At 38.2% G+C, this 23,169-nt stretch overlaps 1 protein-coding gene and 1 long non-coding RNA gene across 3 annotated transcripts in view; both read right to left on the reverse strand.

Annotated features, from left to right (window-relative positions):
• Window positions 1–2,905: 2,905 nt before the first annotated feature.
• LOC105438642 lies at window positions 2,906–11,219 on the reverse strand. The gene is made up of 4 exons (XR_971031.2): window positions 11,085–11,219; window positions 9,248–9,397; window positions 5,899–6,003; window positions 2,906–3,279 (listed from the first exon to the last, which is right to left on the reverse strand). It is a non-coding gene; the product is annotated as an uncharacterized LOC105438642 (long non-coding RNA).
• Window positions 11,220–18,488: 7,269 nt separating this feature from the next.
• LOC115918894 overlaps window positions 18,489–23,169 on the reverse strand; it is a 33,689-nt gene continuing 29,008 nt past the window's right edge. For both annotated transcript variants that reach the window (XM_030993497.1, XM_030993495.1), the window contains exon 16: window positions 18,489–20,041. In XM_030993497.1, coding sequence (XP_030849357.1) covers window positions 18,863–20,041 — 1,179 coding nt within the window. In that variant the 3' untranslated portion in view covers window positions 18,489–18,862. The remainder of the gene's footprint in view (window positions 20,042–23,169) is intronic.

Here is a 23,169-nt window from a genome sequence, read left to right on the forward strand (position 1 = left end):
ATGCCTCGAACCATAATGCATTGCCCTAAAGAGGAATTTTCCTGTTAGCGACTGGAGAAAAATGCAATGAATTATTGATAATTTATTGCATTTCTTTTTTTCTTTTTTTTGTATTTGTGGGGGCGGCGACGTACCCTAGCCCCCGCTGCGTATGATTCAGTGGCTAAGCAATGGCCTCGTTTCTGTGAGGCGTCAAAATAAAAACCGTGTCGATCAGCTATATTAGTCCTCATTACTGTCAGTTATGACTTAAGAACATAGGTCCCCTAGTTGATTAGCATAGTAGCACACACATGCTTTAGCAATCACGCAAAACAAACACTCGCAAATTATTTTTCAATAAAATCTGAGAATGTATTCTATTATTTAGATCTATTAGGAATAAATCATTGTCAAAATCATTCCATAAATTGGGGTAAAAATAATTATTCCACCTTTATAACCAACAGTGTATATTCGTTGGCGACCTTCACTTGCCATCCTACGATTCAAAAAAAGATTGCCTGTGAATTGTGAATTGACTCTTGATTTGTGATGTATTTCTTTATAGCGTACATTCTTAATTTTCTTTTATTGAGGAAGGGTACATTGCACTTTTTCGAGGCACATATTAAATTATGGATCTTCATTGACGGGTCCCTCGGAAATTAGTGCTAAGCAGGTCACAGAGAATGTATGATTTCAACTAATCCTTTTAGTGCATTGTTTTTTGTTTCCCTTCAAATTTCATTGTGAAACTTTCCATATTTGATCGACATGGTGTATTTGCATATGGGCTATGGTTTCAGCGATGGATGCGGTGACATCGCACATGTAATATGTATATTTATAATGTTATTGAGATTCGGATTATTGGCAACGCATTCAATCAAATTGAAAAAGATGCAATACATAGTTGTACTCGATAATTCTCAGTTGACATATTCTCTCTCTCTCTCTCTTCTGTCTCACCATCTTTCTCCTACATCTACTTCCTCGATCGCCTTTCTTGCTCTCTCTCCCTCTCTGATATGCCTGCTCCCTGTCGATCTATCCAATCTCTCCCTCTCTCTTGCTCTCTCTCTCTCTCTCTCTCTCTCTCTCTCTTTCTCTCCCACCCTTCTATTTTTAATAATGATCCCTCTCACGTCATGAACAAAAGTAAATAACACGAGAAGAGGAATAATGACGTCATTCCGTTTAATGAGACTGTTTTGTGCACAATGTGTCAGAATAGAGAGCAGCTGATTAAAAAATTGACAATTAACAATCGTCCTTTACACGTTTCCTCTATACATATCAGGGGGGTGTGTCACAAAGATCCTAAGTAGAACTTAACACTAAGTTGAACTTAAAAATTATGGACAGCCATTGGAGCCTTAAAATGAAATATATTCAAAAGCAGAAATTCAAGTATTTTAGACTTTTTATGAATTCCACATCCAGAACATGAAGTCTCCTTGATGATAGAAAATATGAATGATTTGAATCAACATTTTATGCCTTTCAAAGTAACTTTTACAAAATATTTTCAAAGATGCTAATGGCTTTCCATAATTTTTAAGTCCAACTTAGAGATAAATTTAACTTAAGATCTTTGTGAAACACCCCCTGGTTTAACAATGCAAGGCAAAGTGACAAACAAAAGCTGAGGAGGGTTGTAAAACAAGCCAGCAAAATAATGAACCATACTGATGACCTAGATGAAGTCTGTAAGGAAAGAGTATAGTATTTAAGGCCCTATCCATTATGTCTGATCTTACCCACCCCCTTAATGACCATTGCATACACCTGAGAAGCGGACGAAGATTGAGATCTGTTAAAGCAAGAACTAGTCGCCGCATTAATTAATTCATTCCACTTTCCATAAGAGTAATAATAATAATAATAACTTTTATTTACCCAGGGTAGCCACTTCAGTTATGAAACTGTTCTTCCAGCGGGCCCTGCATAACATAATATGTTATTACTATACCCTTCTCCAATCTAATATGCTGAGCGCCTAGCTAGAAGGCAGAAGGTCCCATTGTTATAAGTCTTTGGTATGACTCGGCCGGGGTTCGAACCCACGACCTCCCGTTCATGAGGCGGGCGCACTAACGACTGAGCCACCATGCCCGGTGTTAATAGAGTAGTTAATGAAACCTAGTAAAGAATAGAGAATGTGAAAACCATGCAAAATACCCTCATTGCCATGTTACACGAATATATATATATTGTTTTCGTATACTTACTTTACTGTTGTACCCCTACTGTTATACCATATCAAGGAATAATTATTAACACAAAATACCTACTTCAGATTAGAGCATATAAGAATTTTAAAAAAAATGGAGGGTATGTAAGAAGAAAGAGAGAAGAAGAAGAAGAAGAAGAAGAAGAAGAAGAAGAAGAAGAAGAAAGGAGAAGAAGAAAGAGCATTTAATGTCTATGTTTGTATATTCATCATGATCATGCATATTATATCAAATGTATACTAAAACAGGGCCCTATGAATGTCAATTATGTTGTTCCTATGTTCATTATGTTGAAGCAAGATTGTTCATGTGCATAAACATGGACACAATAAAGAAATGAAATGAAAAATAATGCACGTGGACAAGAATGTGCCCTTCAATGCTTTTTATCAAACAATCAAATTCTCCAGTGAATCGAATTGGATAACCTGGGGGGGGGGGGGGGGGGTGTTTCATAAAGAGTTCGTAAATTTACGCATGACTTTATGAACGACTTGTATATGAAGTGCCAGATAGGATGCCCGAAGTGTTTTCTGATATTTCCAATAACCTCAATTAAATTATGGCAAAAAATAAACTTTACATTAAAAATGGTTGTTATAATACTAATCTACATCTGCACAGTTCAACTTAATAAATAATAATCAATAATGATTGAGCATCCCATTTGGCTTTTCATATACAAGTCGTTCGTAAAGTCATGCGTAACTCACGAACAGCTTTATGAAACACCCCCCAGCTTTCAACAAAACATTAGGCTACATATAGGCGTATTGATACTATACTTTGAAACTGACTGTAAATTGTATTATATATATTTATTGATTTTGTTTAATTTAAAAGGCAAGATTCAGAGTGGGGGAGGGGGGGGGGGCAATGTTTTGCATGAATTTGATGGCTATAGGGTTAATGTCAGTGATGACTGATCACCAATGATTATTTTTCTCGCATTAATTTGACAAAAGTCTCAATAAACAGAGAAGTCGTCTGACCACACGAAGAAGATCCAGCTAGTCTGCTTCCCGAACTTGTCGATGCTACTATTACTTGGAGGATTACGATGCTGTTAAAATAAAAGAAAATGGCAAATATAAAAATGAATTAAATATATAATTTGTTCCCATTTTTTGTTGTTGTATCCTTACAATATGTGCACGCAGCGATTACATTTCAGAAACAGGAGTTCGATACTATATTATGTTGCGATTCTGATAGTGGGTAAGCGGGATAATGAAAATCTGTGCACTCTTAGAGCAGTTTAGAATTAGGTAACATTTTACATATAAGAGGTAAAAATGGGAATATGCATGCATGTTTGTTCGGTGAAATGGACCCAACTTTGGTTAAACAATACAGTGTTGGTCAGTGGCGGATCCAGGGGGGGGGGGGCCGGGGGGCCCGCCCCCCCCCCCCCCCTTGAGAAAAAAAAATCATGTAAAATCACGTGATTTTTACCTTTTTTTTGGGGGGGGGGGTGCAAATTGAATTTTTTTTTGAGGATCAAAAAAAAAAAATGTGCTCACTCCTCCCCCCCCCCCCCCAAAAAAAAACAAAAAAACAAAAAAAAACTGGAAATTGTACTCGATTGAAAAGATATTCATATAGGTTTGATGTTCACCATTGATCATTGATCGAGGATTCATAGTATTATAGTTCTGGACCATTTTATTGATTTTGTTTTATTCGCCGACTATAAGCGTTAATTAAGCCGAGTGATGGCGCGATCTTTAGTCACGGCCCCATTCCGATCGAGAACCGGTCCGGAAATTTTCTCGGGATCGCGCCGTCACTAAAGATCGCGCCATCACTCGGCTTAACGCTTATAGTCGGCGAATAAAAAATTCAATAAAAGGGTCCAGAACTAAGGATTGACGGTGTACGCTCAAAACAGCCACACCTCACAGGACAAGTATGTGGCTAATGGACTGAAGCCATCACTATCAACATGACGGACAAAGAAAGAGGACAAAATATACAGTTCCTCATTCTACCCTCAACAATTGCTGTGGTAGACAAAGGAACATCCCTTCACTCCCAGGTCGAAAATCCCATAGAGACCAATAGAGACCATTAGAAAAATTCTATTGGTCTCTAATGGTTTCTGTTGGAGTCTATTGGTTTCTGTTGGACCCATAGAATTGAATCCAATAGAGACCATTCTAACCATTAGAAACCAATAGAAACCAATAGCACCCATAGAAACCAATAGAAATAGAAACCAATAGGACCAATAGAAACCAATAGGACCAATAGAAACCAATAATACCAATAGAAACCAATAGGACCAATATAGGACCAATAGAAACCAATAGGACCAATATAAACCAATAAGACCAATAGAAACCAATAGAACCGATAGGACCAATAGGCCCAATAGGACCGATAGGACCAATAGAAAACCAATGAGACCAATAGAACCCAATGGGACCAATAGAAACCAATAGGTCCAATAGAAACCAATAGAAACCAACAGCTAAATTTATCTCATGCATATTCATGATTACTTTATACGTGTTCACAGAAAATTACATTTATCATAATTTGTTAAGCAACTTATGACAATGTACATCAATTTTGTGATTTTTATTTTCTTTTGGCAACTAATGACCAACAGATTATTTGTTTAATCATGTTACAATTTCATTCACGTTTTAGCAATAGATATATTGATTATAATGATTACTATAAAATACTAACCAAGAAACAATTCATGTATGTTTATTATATACAATAGTACAAGCATTCAGTTAAAATAAAGGATATTCTCAAACTCACTTCAAGAGATCTATGTGATGGAGTTAATGCAATTGAAATTAGAATATCCTTTTTTTTTTGGTGGACAGTTGCTAAAATCGATTTTGATTTATCATTATTGATATACCAATAGAAGCCATTGGACTATTGGTTTCAATAGGGAATTCAGAATATGGGACCATTAGAAACCCATAGAAAGATCTCTAGTGGACCAACAGGAACCCATAGAAAATATCTAATGGACCAACAGAAACCCATCATAGAAGAAAATATCTATGAGGCTGTTCACACCGCAATGAGATAGCGCGGTCTATTGTAGCACCCCTTTTTTTCTAGCGCGCGCTAAACCACGCTCTCTCTCGTGGACCACCCCCAAGAAGTGCTCCAGTGGCACGCCGTTTTGGCTCGCCGTGGCTCGCTGTTGGGCGGACCGAAACGACGTTGTACCTTCCAAACCGCAGAGATAGCGCGGTCTAGCGCGCGCTATCCTTGCCGGTGTGAACAGCCTCTAATGGACCAACAGAAACCCATAGAAGACATGGGTGGATGCTGGTCCAATAGAAGCTTTCTGTTGGTCCATCAGCATTTCTTTCTGTGGGTTTGTGTTGGTCCAATAGATATTTTCTAATGGTTTCTGTGGGTCCATCATTTCACTTTCCCTATTGAAACCATTAGACACCAATAGCTCTAATGGTTTCTGATGGTCCAATAGGATCGGATCCTAATGGAATTTCGACCTGGGCTGCTATTATGTAAAAACGTGTAGAACAGGATGGTGAACATGCACGTGACACCTGTTCTACACAGCAGTGAAGGGATGTTCCTTTGTCTACCACAGCAATTGTTGAGGGTAGAATGAGGAACTGTATATTTTGTCCTTTCTCTTTGTCCGTCAAATTGCATGCATCTTCATGAGCCCGTGACATACCTTTTGGACAAGATCAAGATGCGGATCTTTAGTGCTCCTTATCAGAACATAGCTGATGCTACTTTTGTGATCCTGTATAATAGGGCCATCCCTTCAGCTGGATGTCTGTAGCACCAAGAGGAGAGAATGAAGCTTGTCACAACTACAATAAGTGAGTTCGTAATTAGGATTTGCGCATGGGCAGATAAAGATCATTCGTACCCAAATTGTAAAACCATTGAGACGAATACTCGGATCGTGCTCATGAAAGTTATGTAATCAGTATTCATTTATGCACCAACAGTACAATTATCTGATACACAGATGGAAGTATTCTTCTCAAGAGGGCAAACAAAAGGTATTCATGAAGCACATTTAGGACTTTGGCAGTTATTCTAAGATGCTCAAAGTGGAACTTTGTGTAACATGTGTAAAAGATCTGCGGATATTTGGGGTCATTTGTACCATGTGCTATCTGTAAACTCCCTTATTGTAAAACTTTTGAGACGACTACTCGGATCGTGCTCATGAAAGTTATGTAATCAGTATTCATCACTATGGCATTGGTTATTCTAAAATGCACAGGTGGGAAGTATCCATCGTGTCTAAGATCTGTGGATATTTTGGGGTCATGCGTTCGAGAGCTATTTACGAACTCGCTTATTAAAAATCACTAGTAACTATATCGGCCTATAACACTAACTTGTACACGAAATTGAACGAAGAATAACGAACAAGAGTAATAATCATAAACATTCCTTTGTCGTCAAGTGACAGTATGATTGCATGTGATCTTGAGAAATATACATGAAAGGTCAATTCATTAGACCGATATTACGTGCCTTATATTTTATTCACCTGATATATGAATAATAGTATTTCAATAGTCAGAATGCAACTGTATATATATTAAGTGTTGCTAGGTAGGTCAAGCCATAATGTTTGTCCAACCTGGCAACTACTAATGTATGCTGTTCGGATTCTGTCTATTGAAATACTATTATTCTTATCAGGTGAATGATATAATTTGTATTGAGGCACTTTACAAAGACTTGTGCATTAAATTTGGTTACATTACGAAAATAAGATCATGTGATATTTAAGCCTCGTCGGGTGCCGGAGTATTTAAATGCCATGTGCGGGATTTGTAGCAGAGTTTATTTTGTTCCGTTACTATGGTAAGGATGTGCTGCTAGTATAGGCTATAGGGGCGCGCCCAGCCTCTGAGAGAATAAGCTATTTTAAAATGTCTTTAAATAATTAATCTTCTTAGTAACTACTGAAGCTTCGGCTGACTTTATAAATAATAAAGTGGACTTCAACTGTATATCCGAGCTTCTTTCGTTTTCATTTTGTTTCTGAAGTTGTAATTGTCACCGACCCATTGCGGGCCCATTACAATAATGACAAACAATAGTTCTATTGCGCATATCACAACGCATGAAGTTCCTATGCGCGTTTATTTTAATAGAGAAGGAGATGAAGCAATTAAAGTACGACAATACTCTTTTAGAGGGATGTACTACATGCAATGGAAGAAGAAGTAAAGCAGGGTATTAATGAAATGAGAATAAGGCGGTGTCACACAGAAAATTAATCCCGACCGATCTTGAATAAACCATATCTTAGAAATCTAGTTTTTTCATTTACGTCGGTGACAGACTGGTGACAGCCCGGGTGCCCCCCCCCCCCCCACTCCGAGAATGGACGGACCCCATGTGTGTTACCAAAATGTCCTTTCGTAACAAAAGAAAAAGGTCGACCCGTATTGACTTTACACACCGAACTTTTGCTGAAAAGGGGGGGGGGGGGGGGGGAGGGTGCTGAAAAAGGCTCGTATAACAAAAGAAAAAGGTCGACCCATATTGACTTTACACACCGGACTTTTGCTGAAAGGGGGGGGGGGGGTCGCTTGGAACACGCATATGCGTACCCTAAATAACACTGAGTGGGGGCCGGGCCCGGGTGACAGACAGGCTACGAATAAACCGGATAAATAAAATCCGGATTTTTGATGGGCCATATTGCGCATGCACCGTTTAGGTAGATAAGCATTGTGACACCACGCATTTAAACGTGTGATGTCACAATGCTTATTTAAAGGGATTATTTCAAGATCGGTGTCAGACAGAAAAATCCCTTCAAAAATCCTTTCAAGGAAGAATTATCTTGCTTCGTTAGAGGATTTTTGAAGGGATTTTTGAAGGGATAATAAATTGATGACAGACAGCCATTTAGAGGATAACTAAAATCCGGATTTTTGGCCTCTGTGTGACACCGCCTAATGACATACATATCATTTCAATAATGAAAACAACTCTGGGGGTGTTTCACAAAGATCCTAAGTTGAACTTTTTAAGTTGGACTTAAAAATTATGGGAAGCCGTTAGCATCTTTAAAAATATTTTGGAAATGTTATTTTCAAAGGCACAAAATGTTGATTCAAACATTCATACTTTCTATCATCAAGGAGATTTCATGTTCTGGATGTGGAATTGATAAAAAGTCTAAAATACTTGAATTTCTGCTTTTGAATATATTCCATTTTAAGGCTGCAATGGCTGTCCATAATTTTTAAGTCCAACTTAGTGTTAAGTTGTACTTAGGATCTTTGTGAAACACCCCCCTGATCACATTCAATTGTGAACAATCCCCTACTTTATCATCAAACCTCAGTGCACACTTTCTGGAAACTTGTTTTGATTATGTCAGCCAATCAAAATGTGTTCCCAAAACAATTGAAAACCTATCTAATGTCTGAATTCCTTAGTTAAGACGTAGTGTATTTCAAAATATGATGTAATTAACGTTGTTGAATTATATTTAATTATGTTAAATTATTTTCGTTCAATGTACTTACCTTGTTAGGCGCCTTGAGCATCTCTTGGGGTGGATTTGTGCGCATTATAAATGTTGTTATTATTTATTATTATTATTATTATGTAAAAACATCATTGTGATATTGGCACAAATATACGGTTATTGGATTTTTGTATAGGTCGAGTGTTTTGAATTATTATGCTTTAGTTATTCGTTTAGTTGGTTGACAACATTACAATGAATAAGCGAGTTCGTAATTAGGATTTGTGCATGTGCAGATAAAGGTAATTCGTTCCCAAATTGTAAAACCATTGAGACGAATACTCGTATCGTGCTCATGTAGTCATTTATGTACCGACAGTACATTCTGATACACAGGTGGAAGTATATTCTTCTCAAGAGGGTAAACAAAAATTCATGAAGCACCTCCATCACTTCGACAGTGATTATTCTAAAATGCACAAGTGGGACGTATCCATGGTGTAAGAGATCTGTGGATATTTGGGGTCATGCGTTCCGAAGCTAATTTACGAACTGGCTTATTGCTTACCAGCTGTATCGTTCTTGGTGTTCTCACTGACATTCAACTCATCAGAACTGTCGATCTCATCTTCCTCGACTGATGAAATACTTGCTGCCACGGCAAATGCAATCAGAAAGTAGAGAGCAATCATGGTTTTTGACGCCCGCATTTCAAAGTCTAAGGAAAATAGAATCAACATGAATTACATTTTGATTATTGGTCAAAGCTACGGTGAAATTGCAACATAATAAAAAATATTAGTATAGAATAGTGACGTACTGAAACTTTCCTTTTACCGCTCATCAAGAATGAACAGAAAGCCGAAATCGGACAATATGAAGTAATAACGGAAACTGAGAGAACAAGTTGCGCGAAAAATAACGGGCTTCGAGACGATTGGCTGCCGGGAAAAAAAGGGAGTTGCGGTTTGCTCTGATGAATGCAAGGTGGAAGGCTTCAGAATGTCCACATTTAATCATATTGTTCGTTTTCTGAAACCAAACAACTGAGAATGTTTTTAATGCCCTGTTCAAAGACGATGTTCCCGGCCCACTTCTGCACTGCTGTAGTGCAGGTAGTTAACGGCTTTACCCCACCCTCCTTAAGAATACGATGATAAGGATTCGACACATTAGTTGCACTTTCACAGAATAGAAGCAGGAGAATCAAACATTTAATCTGTTCATATTAATTACTTTTTATTTGTTAAATATCTTTTCTTAAATTATCCTACCATCTCATACCATACTGTTTGATGCTCTTATATGTTTTTTGTATATAATGTTTTTCATGTTTATGTCCTCATGTTCTCATGTTCTATGTTTCATGTATTATTCGACCAATATCTATTTTTTATAATAATAATGTAAAACAAACAAATATACAAACTAGGTGAACACACCCAAACAGGTCAAAAACCTGGCTTTTATTGTGTTCACCATTTTCCAATTATCCACTTAAGTTTTTAATGTATAGCCTGTACCTTGTTTCTCTTTTATTGCTATACTTGTTTTGTTTTGTTTTCTTCTTAATCGTTTGATTGAAATGTCATAGTTTTACAATGTTTTTATTGCCTATTGACTGTTTTTTACAGATAGTTTTTAATTGATGTTGGATTTGGAAATAAATGATTTGATTTGATTTGAAAGAAACCGTGTGGAATCGATCAGAAAAGTTGATCATGTAGCATATAAGTATTGGTGTGTACTGCAAGGTTCTGGAACTTATCTTCAAAATTATTAGAAATTTGGCCCAGTCTTGGTAAAAGTAACAATTAAGCACTGTACACAGAAAGATGTATATGGGACGACACAAACATGTGGGGTACATAATTGTGGTCCACCCTTTTAAGCTGTTACATGTCATATTTAGAATATGAAAGCATTTGAATCAGAGCCATGTAGGGAACATTTTTTTCTCTGATGTTCTTCCACACTTGCATAAAATTAACAATATAAACGCTCACAAATTATTTTTCACCTCTCCCCAGAACTCAACCTTCTCTTTAAAGATGCCCCATTTGCAGGCCAACTTAAAATGAAAAGGACATTCCAATGGCATTCGAAAGACAATACTAATTTAGAACTTCCCTCAAAACGAAAGGGCTTGAAAATGGCTTTTAGTGGGAAAATAACGACCATTAGTTTTCGAATCGACTTGAGTGATTTGCATTCACCTAAGTTAAGATTTTTAGACCCTTTTACCGAATGGTTGTAAGTTTTGTGCTGCACAAAGATTCAATCAGTTTAATTCACTTTTTTTTTAGCGCTCTAGATATCATTATCGACACAATTACAAACTGACGCAATCAGAAAGATGTCTCATGAGCAAGAGGCATAACGTAAGGACTGTATAGGCGGCCTACCTGATTTCGATGCGGTGTTCGAGTAGAATTCTGTGAGATGATGATATTCTTTCTCGTAGCTTGATGTGACGAAGCGTCTCTACCCAGATGAATGTTGAAGTAGTCTAGATAGCTTCTAGTTTTGTAGAATATCATTAAAGCCTGCCACGACCATCTGCTCGTATGAACTGACAAGTCACCGCATGTAAAATTGGATTTTGTGTTCACCATTATGCTGGTGGATAAAACTTTCCAAAAATCCGAGAAATATGACCTTGGAACAAATTGTTTGATTAATTTTTATTCAAACTTTTTATCATGGTAATTGTTCGTAACCGACAAGTCACCGCATGTAAAATTGGATATCGTGTTCAGCATGATTATGCTGGTGGATAAAATTTGCTCAAAATCCGAGAAATATGACTTCAGAACAAATTGTTTGACCATTTTTTAGTAAAACTTTTAATCATTGTCATTGTCATCATTCTGGCATCTCCATTTTATATTTAATTTCTAGTCTGTATCTTAACTACAGCCAGATTTCGTATTGTTTGGTAGATTGAGTATATATATCGAAGCCTGCCGTTCGTATCCCGCAAGTCACCACATGCATGTACTATTATTGAATGAATCGATCAGCGTCAAATAATTGATTTATCATCGCTCTATAGTTAATTATTTTACATTCTAATATACCTGCATTCGAATCGGTCATGAATGAACATTTTAATAGATATCTTAAATGTTCGTTTTGATTAATTTCCTCCCCATTTCTTTCTCCCTGTTAAATACTGATAAAATGTTCAATTTATCGTAATCAAGGCAAAATATTGTATTCCTATTTTCTTTATGCAAGAGAAAGAGAGAGAGAGAATAATGTTAACTGAGAATTATCGAGTACAACTAGGAATTGTATCCTTTTCAATATGATTCAATTCGCTGCCAATATTCATGATCCGAGTATGAAAAATCCTCATAAGCCGCAACGTCGCTCCAACCATAGATCATAATATGCCAAAACATGAATATAAATAAAATTTACCATGCACCCTATGCTCTGACAGGCTTCAGTTGAAATCATAAAATATTTGTGACTGGCTTTAATAGCACTAGTTTCTGAGGAACCAGCCTTTGAAGATGACAGGTGACACGAAATAAGTGCGGTGTTCATTTCATTTATATCCTACGTCAAGAAATGAAAAAAACTAAAAATGTAAGCTTTAAATAAATACATCAGAAATCAAGTATGAATTCACACCTTTGTCAAAATTGCTCACAAACACACACACACACACACACACACACACACACACACACACACACACACAAAGTGTGCTTGCGAATAGAGTTGCCCACTCCAGGGTGGCTGGTGTTTTGTTGTTGTTGGGGGGGGGGGGGGGGGGGGGTATTAGAGGACACTTTTTTGGGGGGAGTCCCCAAAAAAATCGCAACGACTCAGCCAGCCGCTGAATAAGCGGGGGGTGGGGGGGGGGGGGGGGGGGGGGGGGGGGGTTAAGAGGACTTTTTTTTTTGGGGGGGGGGGTCCCGAAATTTGAAATTTAGACCCATCGACAGTCATCTACAAGGACTTTTTGTTTTCGAAAAAAAGGGGAGGGGGGGGGGGGGGTTCCCCCCAAAATACACAAAACATACACATAACACAAATTCAAGGGGGTTACCCCCCCCCCCCCCCGCGTACGCGCCTGGATTAGGTTGATATTGGAGCCTGTTGTTCGTAACCGACAAGCCACCACATTCATCAATGAATCAATCAACGTTAAAGAATTGATTTATCATCGCTCTATAAGTAATTATTTTACATTTTAATAAACCTGCATTCGTATCCACCACGAACGAACATTAAAGGTAAAGACCAGTTATGGTCATGCGATTGCATTGCATGTGAAAGAAACGTTGTGGAATCGATCAGAAAAGGTAGATCATCTAGCATCTAGCATCTGCAAGGTTCTGGAATCATCAAAATGATAAGAAATTTGGCCCATTCTTCGTAAAGTTACAAGCACTATACACAGAAAGATGTATCGGGACTACCCTATATCTGTACAGACCATGAGAGAAACAAATTTACCAAATATATGAATTAGTAGGCGGTTTCCCAGCAAATTTTTTATCATCATGTATTAGTCAAAACATATTCTTTCACATGATTGGTAACGAGAGCTTCCATTTCATTTTTTGAAATTGGGGCGTTTCCAATACTGGTCTTTACCTTTAATTAGGTATCTTAAATATTCGTTTTGATTAATTTCCTCCCCATTTCTTTCTCACCCTTCTGATAAAATGTTCAATTTGTCTTAATCAAGGCAAAATATTACATTCGTATTTTCTTTATGTAAGAGAGAGAGAGAGAGAGAGAGAGAGATGGAGAGAGAGAGAGAGAGAGAGAGAGAGAGCAAGAAAATAAAATAAAAATGAGAGCAAGAGATAAAACAGGACAGAGAGAAGAGGGAGCGCAAGAATGCACTAGAGCTCGGCACAATCAAGGGAATCAGAACAAGCATAATGTTCTACACAGTGGGCTCAACTCTCCTCTATTTCTATTATATCCTCAACCTTTTTTTTTCTTCCTTTCTCACTCTCTTCTATCCTCAATACACAAGCGATAACCTCTTCCTTCGCTTTCATAAACTCGTCAGTTGCATATATATATACTATAGCAGGGGGGTATTTCACAAAGATCCTAAGTAGAACTTAACACTAAGTTGGACTTAAAAATTATGGACAGCCATTGGAGCCTTAAAATGAAATATATTCAAAAGCAGAAATTCAAGTATTTTAGACTTTTTATAAATTCCACATCAAGAACATGAAATCTCCTTGATGATAGAAAATATGAATGATTTGGATCAACATTTTATGCCTTTCAAAATATTTTCAAAGATGCTAATGGCTTTCTATAATTTTTAAGTCCAACTTAGAGATAAGTTCAACTTAGGATCTTTGTGAATACCCCCCTGGACTTCACCCAATTAGGGGTACTGGAACAAATGGGGGGGGGGGGGGGGGTGGTTTTGCGGGGCCTGCACCAGTCTTGGAAAGTGAAATGTGTACATGCAAGGCTCCCGATTTAGGGAGTCTTGATCCCCTGACCACCTAGGTGTTCTTTTCTCATCCTTTTCCCTTCTCTTTATCTCTTTCACCACTCAATAGGGGAAGGGGTGCAGGATATGTGCCCCCTCCCCACCCAACAGGCAACTATATATGCCACTGCTGTTGCCTATCAAGTTAGGACAAACTTATCTTACCCCTTTTCACGAAATGATCAAGAAAATACATGCACAATTTATCTTGAACTTTATCTCTAAGAAGAATAAATTATACTGTCATAATCATTTCATGAAAAGAGGCAAGTGTATTCAAACGTCTTTAATAGGCAAACTTTAAGGCCCGAATTCACAAAGGAGGTTTGTCGACAAACCTTGGTTTTCGTACGTCATATGACGCGTTTTACGCGTTTTTTACAAACCTGGTTTGTAAAGAACAAAAGGAGGTTTGGCGAAACAAAAGGAGGTTTGAGCTCAAACCTTGGTCTGAGCTCAAACCTTGCTTTGTGAATTCGGGCCTAACAGTTTACATCTCGCTCATTTCACCTGCTTCAGGCTTTCACCTTTACTCTATTGTCTTCGCTCTCATACATGTATATGGGCGAGACCAAGGAATATAGTCACCTGGTGCGCCATGGGGGTGGGGTGTTTTCACAAAGATCCCAAGTTGAACTTATCTCTAAATTTGACTCAACAATTATGGAATGCTGTTAGCATCTTTGAAAATATTTTGAATTATATCATTCATATTTTCTATCAAGGGAGATTTCATGTCCTTGATGTGGAATTTATGAAAGTATAAAATACTTGAATATTTGCTTTTGAATATATTTTATTTTAAGGCTACAAATGGCTCTCCATAATTTTTAAGTCCAACTTAAGAGTTAAGTTCTACTTAAAATCTCTGTGAAACACCCCAGATGTTATAGTTTTGAGGAATTCTTGAACATGCATTGAGCATTAATGTGACATTTCATCGCGTATTTGGTCTGATTTGAGCTCTAGTAGAGCTATTAATATCAAAACCCCTCTTAAAGTGTTGGGAACCTCAACAATGTGATGGCAGAATTTCACTTTAATTCGTCGCTGTTTTCACGAAGTGACGGTAGTGAAAACAAATTGCAATCACTTTGCGTTACGATTTTCCTCACTACCGTCACTTCGTGAAAACAAGGACGAATTGTTTCATAATGTGAATGAGGATGCAAGAATTTTCAAAACAGATGTGTTTAAAGTTGAATATTGATAACAGAATACAACATTTAGGTTTTCTGCGTTCAACAGTAAACCCAAAGTATTCTTTTACATGATCTATAAATGTACTAGAATCTTAGATGTCGTCAGTAAAATTGGACAAGATGAATCGGATATCACAAGCAGTTTCTTTTCAGTATTATTCAATTTCTTTCTCAAACTTTCACTATCCTCTTTCTTTCCCTTTTCTGCTTCCATTCAAAACAACTTGCTATTGGCTTTTGGATACCCTACCAACAAATTTACCTGTATTCCTTAGTAAAATCAGTTGGGACCGCAACAAAATACCTCAACCTTGCCAAGAAACACACACCCAAATAAAAATGAAATACCACAACTTTCATATTTCTTTCCTGAATACCTGTTTAATTTCCTTCACAAATAGGTCAAAAATATGAATTTTCTGAGAAACAGAACAGCTTTTAAACTTAGTCTTACATTGAAATAAATGTACAATCAAAAATCAAATACAAACTTGAGCTAGACAGTCATGTTTACTTACAATAGAAACATGAAACGTGTATAGTTACTAGTGGTATAGGCTACCCTAGATTTTGCTGTATGTAGTCATTAACAAATACCGTGCGAGTTAACAAAAAGCTTCCACTCAGAAAAATTGGCATTTATTTTAAAAGTCAGCTATGAATGAAAGGTTATCATACATGCTTTGAAACTGAAAGATTGTTTTATCCCAAATCATTTGGTATCATCTATGTTAAGTATGTGTTCACGGTTGGATGAACAGGAGGCATTGTTTGCGAAAGTGCAAAAATTGACTTACGCAGAATTGAATGTATCAAATGTGATGCATTGCATATGCTTTATGCAGAAGCAAAGTCACACACACCTACAAACACACAGGCGCACAAAAGTTCTTTGATATTTGATAATGTGCGGCATGATTAATTTTGTTAGCATTGTTATTTGGATCTGCAAAGACAGAATTAGTACCCAAATCCCAATTATTTTATTCTAACATTACATTTACTACTTTGGACTAATTGATTTTTGCACTCTCGCAAACAATGTCTCCTGTTCATCCAACCGTGAACACATACTTAACATAGATGATACCAAATGATTTGGGATAAAACACTATTTCATAAGATGTATACTGATTTACTGGTAGATGATTTTTTTTTTAAATTAGCAATTTTCTAAGTGTAAACTTTTTTTTGCTCTCACACTGTACAGGCCTTAACAAAGATACAGGAAGAATGTGAAATTAGTAATTATCAAAATATGAGAGGAAATACACTGCTGTACAAACTTCACAAGTTCATAGTCGAGAATTAGCCGTGGTTGAAATATCTCGAAAAATTCTACACAAGTGATTTATTGAAAGGCAGGAATATCCAGGCAAAATTTGTCAAGTATACAGTCCATCTCCGTACATGTATGCCAAATGGAATATGAAGAAATCTAAATCCTGACCTTTTCAAAATTTCCCAAATAACCTTTAAATATTTTGGTCACTAAGCGCAGCATGTAACTTTTAAAGTATTATTCATTTCAGATTACAATCATTATCATCTTATTGTAATTCTTCTAGTAGCTAAGTAGAACAAGAAAAACCATGAACATATTCAGCAAAATACAAAAACAAAATTATAATAAAAATGAGATTTTCCATGAAAATCTTAAATATTACTACACATATGTGCATTCAAAGATGAAACAACGTTTACAGATAAACAGATATTTTCAGTTAACAACTAAATTATTCATAAGGTTACCCAGTTTTGTAATTTTTTCAGTATGTGAAAAATTGATTTGTCCTAATGATTCTTAGGAATGGGACATATAAGCTTACCGTACATCATAATGCATTCGACAAAGGGCTATACCATAATTCAACAAATCAACCTTTCATTTTTGAAAGATACCAACAACATCTAATTTACAAGAGGTATGAATGATTCAGGTGTTAACTTTATGCTTTAAAGTGACCACAAAGTGGAGGGGAGGGGGGGGGGGGGGGGGTGTTTACAATACATGTATCTTTCAAGTGTCTAGTTTCAACAACATCAGAAATAGTTACTAAAACAATCCTTGTATGTGCATGATTATCTATCTATCTACCAGTCTTATAAAAAATAGTATTCCGCACCTCATCAACTTTGCTATTACATGTACCTGTACAACATCTGCAATTGCGTCTTTTAATGTGCAGTCTCATATTCTGCATCGTCCTGTCAATATAATTATTTTAAAACTAGCATCAGTTCACTCATTTTTCCTGTTTCAAAGAAATACACACATATGACTCAACTTCCTCAGTAGACCCGTTCACAGACGTGTGCTCACATTTCAAAGACATATCTACTATGATAGTTGCCCTAGGTGACCTACATCCTCATCCAAAGTTTGCCCCACATAGCAACACCCTATAAAAACTTCCAAATGCAAGAGGTTTGAAGGCCGTCTGTACTAGTGTGGACAGGAGGGATTAGACCCTCCAGCAAGGTCACTGACAGGTGGCTATCTCATCAACTCATCTCTCAATTAACATAAGAAAAAGAGGATCATAGGGGACCAACAGGCACTGATTAGGCATTGCTTTCTATATAAAGGGAGCAAGTAGCTACAAGTAGCACAGTGGGGCAGGGCTTAAATTAATCCAAGGCCATCCAAGGCCAGGCCTTGGATGCCCCTTTGATTGGCCTCAATGCCCCTCTCACTGGCCTTGGAGATTTTGTGTGCCCTTTCCAATTCTTCCTATTTGTGCTGTACTATAGGAATGTGCCCTACAGAAAAGTGGCCTTGCCCTAAAAATATTGAAATTTAAGGCCTGGTGGGGCTTTAACACAAGTTTGCTGAGAGCGCTGATGGAGTTAGAAACCACTGCAACATAAGACTCATCATCTCATGAAATTGACAAATAACAATGTGTGCAACTGTGCATGAATGTTTCTGGTTGTATGCTGCTGGATGTTAACACAATGGACCAAGAGGAAATTTACAGAAAAATATTATTTAATGCAGTCAACCAAAGTTTCCTCTAGAGATCAGGGACCCATTTCACACAGCCTTTTTCCGATGACAAATGACAAAACTCAGTGATAAATCTGCTGATGACCAATCAGAAGCAAGGATTTCACTAGCTTATAACAAAAACTGTCATTTGTCACTGATGACAAGTCTTGTGAAATGGGGCCCAGGGGAACTGCACATCACATAAAAGGAAAGAAGGAAAATCAGGTTATTTGTATAGCATTGGCACACTAAAAGTCCATTATTAGGAGACACATGTGTAATACATTTTCATCTCACTGTGGACACTTCCCGGCCACCTTTCCTGTAAGGAAAACTAGTACGATAAACAATCTAATCTAAAGAATCAAGGCAATGAATGCAAATATTTTCTCCAGGAAGTTGCAATATTCATTAAGCCTAGACACACTTCATTTGAATTGGATTCTACTGAGATAGCATGACAATCTGTAAAGTTTCTCTCTAGATGCACGTACACTCATTCAATCATTGATCGCTGCCTTGAGGCATTCCCTGCACCACAATTTGTTTCATTGAAGGTTCCGGCGCCGGCAAGATTAAACCGGAGGCGGACGCCGCCTGTAAGATGACGTTGCTTTGTAGAACCTGATCTGATGCTACCGGCGGTGTTATAGGCTGTCCTACATGGGAAAGCATTGGCATGGGCGGTACCAGAGAGGGACTGAAAGATGCTGCTGCAGATGGAACCAAAGATTGTGATACAGAAGGTGCAACTACTCCAGAATCAATGAGGTGAACGATCTGGTTTGCCACAGCTTTGGAAGGACTCCCTGCTAGAACGGTGCTTTGATTTGGCGGTAGTGCTACCAATATTGAGCCCACTGCTGAAGGAACCTGTACCGAAGGAGCCATTTGTACTGAAGGTGCCATTTGCATAGAAGGCGCCGACATGACTGATACTGCCCTTCCAGCTGGTACCTTAGACTGCATACCCGCTACTGGTGCATGGGAACCAGTACTAAGAGCGTAAACCGCTTGTGGAACCGGTGGTATAGGGGTTGTTATCATATTAACTACACTGGTATTGCTACCCGCAGCTGGATTTCCAACCTGGGGTATGGGTACAGGATTCTGCACCACTACATTTTGAGCTACTTGTCCTTGCGGAGTACCCCCTACAGCCTGCATCACAATTTTATTCCCACCCTGTGGTACCATATGAATCTGCATATTTCTTCCACTGGTAGCAGCAGGCACTGGTTGTAGGGGTTGCTGCACCGTCACTAATGGTACCGCACCTTGCAGGGTACCGCCAGTAGCGGTTGAATCATCAGCGGCGCATGGTTGGAGACAGAGTTCAGGTTTGGATGCCCCAGGCTTCTGCACGTAGAGAATCTTATATTGCTTGTTGTGCATATTCACTTTCAAGTTGGTCGGCAGGACAATGGTTTTCTGGACTCCGGTACCCGAGGCGCCCGCAGTCAGTTGCGCCGCCACACTTTGCACCTTCAGATTAGCCAACCTGTTGACATCTGGTGTTGATGGTGAATCAAGCTGCTGAACCCCTTGTGGTTTGGGTGAGAGGGAAATGACGGTTGCCTGAGGTTTGACACCGATGGTGGTACCGATGGTGGTACCTTTGGTACCGAGTCCGCCCAGGAGATTGGTTCCCACACCAGATGTAGTATCTCCCAAGATGATGCTCTGTGTCCCATGTAAAAAAAAGAGAAAAAAGAAGGAAATATCATTCATTATGGTTACTTCATCATGTTTGTTTACATCGGCCTCGGTCTACTAACTGAAGGCAAAGGATGAGCAAAACATACGATCTCATATACTTTTTGATACGGCTGATAGTTCTTTGTTACTTTCATGAATAGTGATTGCAGAAAAAGAGTCTATGCATTTTCTTTGTAGGCTAGGGTATTCATATATTTTGAAGCTTTTTTTAAATACCATTCGACTTATTGTCCAATTGTATAGTTACCGACTCAAAACAAAACTGATTTTTTTTATAAATATTTGTTAAATAATTATTATCTGGAGCATATTAAGATGCTATATAACTTATTTTAGTAATTCAAAATCAAACATAGATGTATTAATCTTAAAATCATTGGCTTTCTCATGAACGGCGGCACCACCACTCATTCACCCTGCACAGGGGAACTATTTCCACCCCCATAGTCTTTGCACACAAGCATGCCTGTAACTGAACAGTGAATGAGAGGCGACTTGAGTTCACAAGTTTGTCAAAAAAAGTTATGATTAGATTCCATGCAGATACAGATTTTCATGCAAATAATGAATGGGAAACACGGTGTATAAACAAAATAATTGTTTAAAGGATTAGAAAAAAAAGTAAAAGAGAAATTTAGAATGGAACATAATATAAGCCTGTCGTCATCAGCTCGAGACTGCCAAATAACCTGCTATTTTGACTATCCCGATCGCCAATTATCCAGCTACTTTGCGTCTTCATCTGCCCGCAGCTGCAATTAGCGGGATATTTGGTAATCATCCCAAGATATCTTGGGCTAGTTTGCAAAATATCCTGCTATTTGGCAAACTATCCCACTTTTTGTCCGGCACGTCTTCACCAGCCCGAAGACTCGCACTATGCGCGAACGCTGAGCAAAATATCTCGAGCTTGAGTTTCAAGGTCGAGTACCTAGGTGATGAAGACCCGATTTGTAACTTCGGGCTCATTTCCCAAATCAGTAATAATGGGCTAATTGGCAATCTCGAGCTGATGAAAACAGGCCTACTGAGATAAATTAAAATTGTAATAAATGAATAATGCACAAACTAAGTTGGTAAAATCATGCAGTAACAAAAAATAACAAATCTTTGGATTGTATGCTCAGATTACTTTTTAGAAAGGGTATAAAACACAAGATTATAACAAACATCAGGGTTTGCCTGATTCAAACAGAGTTGATTTAAATTACCATGTATACTAAAAGTGATATTGGGGAGGGGAGGGGAGGGGAGGGGAGGGATGAGGGGTTGGGGGTACAAGGGACACATATTCCTCTGGCTAGTGAACCTTCTCTAGCATCCATAGCATAATGTTGCATCTTAATGTTTGTATAAAGAGTATTCCTAACATTGCCCCGGTGAATTTGTCTTCTCACAAAGTCAAATCTGAATAGGATTAAAGATAAAGTTGAGTTCTGGTAATGCGATTGCATTGTGAAAGGAACGGTGTGGAATCGATCAGAGAAAGTTGATCATGCAGCATATAAGTATTGGTGTGTACTGCAAGGTTCTGGGATCATCAAAATGATAAGAAATTTGGCCCAGTCTTGTAGACTACCGGGTACACAAACATGTGGCATAACAATTTGGTCCTCAATTTTAAGCCGTTACATGTCGTTTTTACAATATGAAGGCACTTGAAGAGCCATGCTATTCAGGGAACCTTTTTTTTTCTCTGATGTTTTTCCGCACTCGCATACTTACAATGAAAACGATCACAAATTATTTGTCACCTCTCCCCAGAACTCAACCTTCTCTTCAAGTGTAAATAAAGTCTCCTGCTCTTTACTTTAACAGAATATTGTTTTTACAAATGGGGGAAAAAGGTGAATCTGCAGGTTCATTGTTGTGAATGTTAATTTGAAAGAAACTAAACAAAGCTAAGTCACTTTCTTGCAAATATGTAGTGAAATTAACACAAATGGGAAGGTTACCCAATGCTTAAAGGGGGTGTAGCATGACGAGACGTGTCATTCCAGTGGCCTGACTAGGGGTACAATACGACTACGGACAAGGCGACGGCAGTATTCACGTGAGTGCAACATACGCGAAACCGAAGCGTGAGGAGAACTTGCGGTCTGTTTTGCGAACGCTAGCGCACGCTGACCGTTATAATCAAGTCCAATGGTTTACGTGCAGTTATCCAAAGTCGTAGATGGCGTTAACCAGTATTTATTTGCCATGCTACACCCCCTTTAACGGGCTTCATCTAGGTACTGCGATGAGGTCAGGTGAAAAGGTCACTCAAAACCGTGTAAAAAGCACCAAGGACATCAATAAATTACTGTTTCCCCAACAGCGGTGCAGTAACCAAACTTATCCTTCCCGAACAGTGAACTCTTGAAATTAAAAGCGAATTTGTAGTGAGCAACACTATAGTTACCAAGCTCTAACATGTGCATGTGGTGCCTTCTGGCTTCATGTGTACTGCTACCATCATGCTGGCAGATGATCAGCAGTAGCAAGAAGTGCCTCTTGGTGATATGAATCTGGAAAGATCCTTGTGTCCCTACTGTCTTTTATTCCAGCTGTGCCAATACCCTCATGGACAAAGCATCTCATCCATGGACACCTAATGCATTTCCTCTACTTGTTGTAGAGTGTGTTTGGTTGGCATGCATCTTCATTGCATTTCTTATATACCAAGTATAAACTCATCTACATGTTTCCACGCAGTTGTAACTATGTTTGTTTTCCTTCAGCCCCAGACTGAAAGCCATTTTGTACAGATCTGGGGGGGGGGGGGGGTGTTTCACAAAGCCTTTTTTCAATGACAAATGACAAAAATCACTGACAAATCTGCTGATAACCAATCAGAAGCAAGGATTTCAGTAGCTTATCACAAAAACTGTCATTTGTCACTGATGGCAAGTTTTGTGAAACACCCCCTGCCTCATGATATGGAGCCTGGTTTGGTCCCCTTAACGTTCCCTTAAACATACAATTAACGTTCCCATCAACGCTTTGGCTCCAGGAGCACCCAGGGCCCTGTCTTACAAAAAGTTGATATCAATCGCAACTCAGGGAAAAAATTAATATTTATTTTTCGGGGGCTACTTTTCAACCTTGCC

Source organism: Strongylocentrotus purpuratus, unplaced genomic scaffold (assembly GCF_000002235.5).
Source record: "Strongylocentrotus purpuratus isolate Spur 01 unplaced genomic scaffold, Spur_5.0 spur5_scaffold_20, whole genome shotgun sequence".
Classification (NCBI taxonomy): Eukaryota; Metazoa; Echinodermata; class Echinoidea; order Camarodonta; family Strongylocentrotidae; genus Strongylocentrotus; species Strongylocentrotus purpuratus.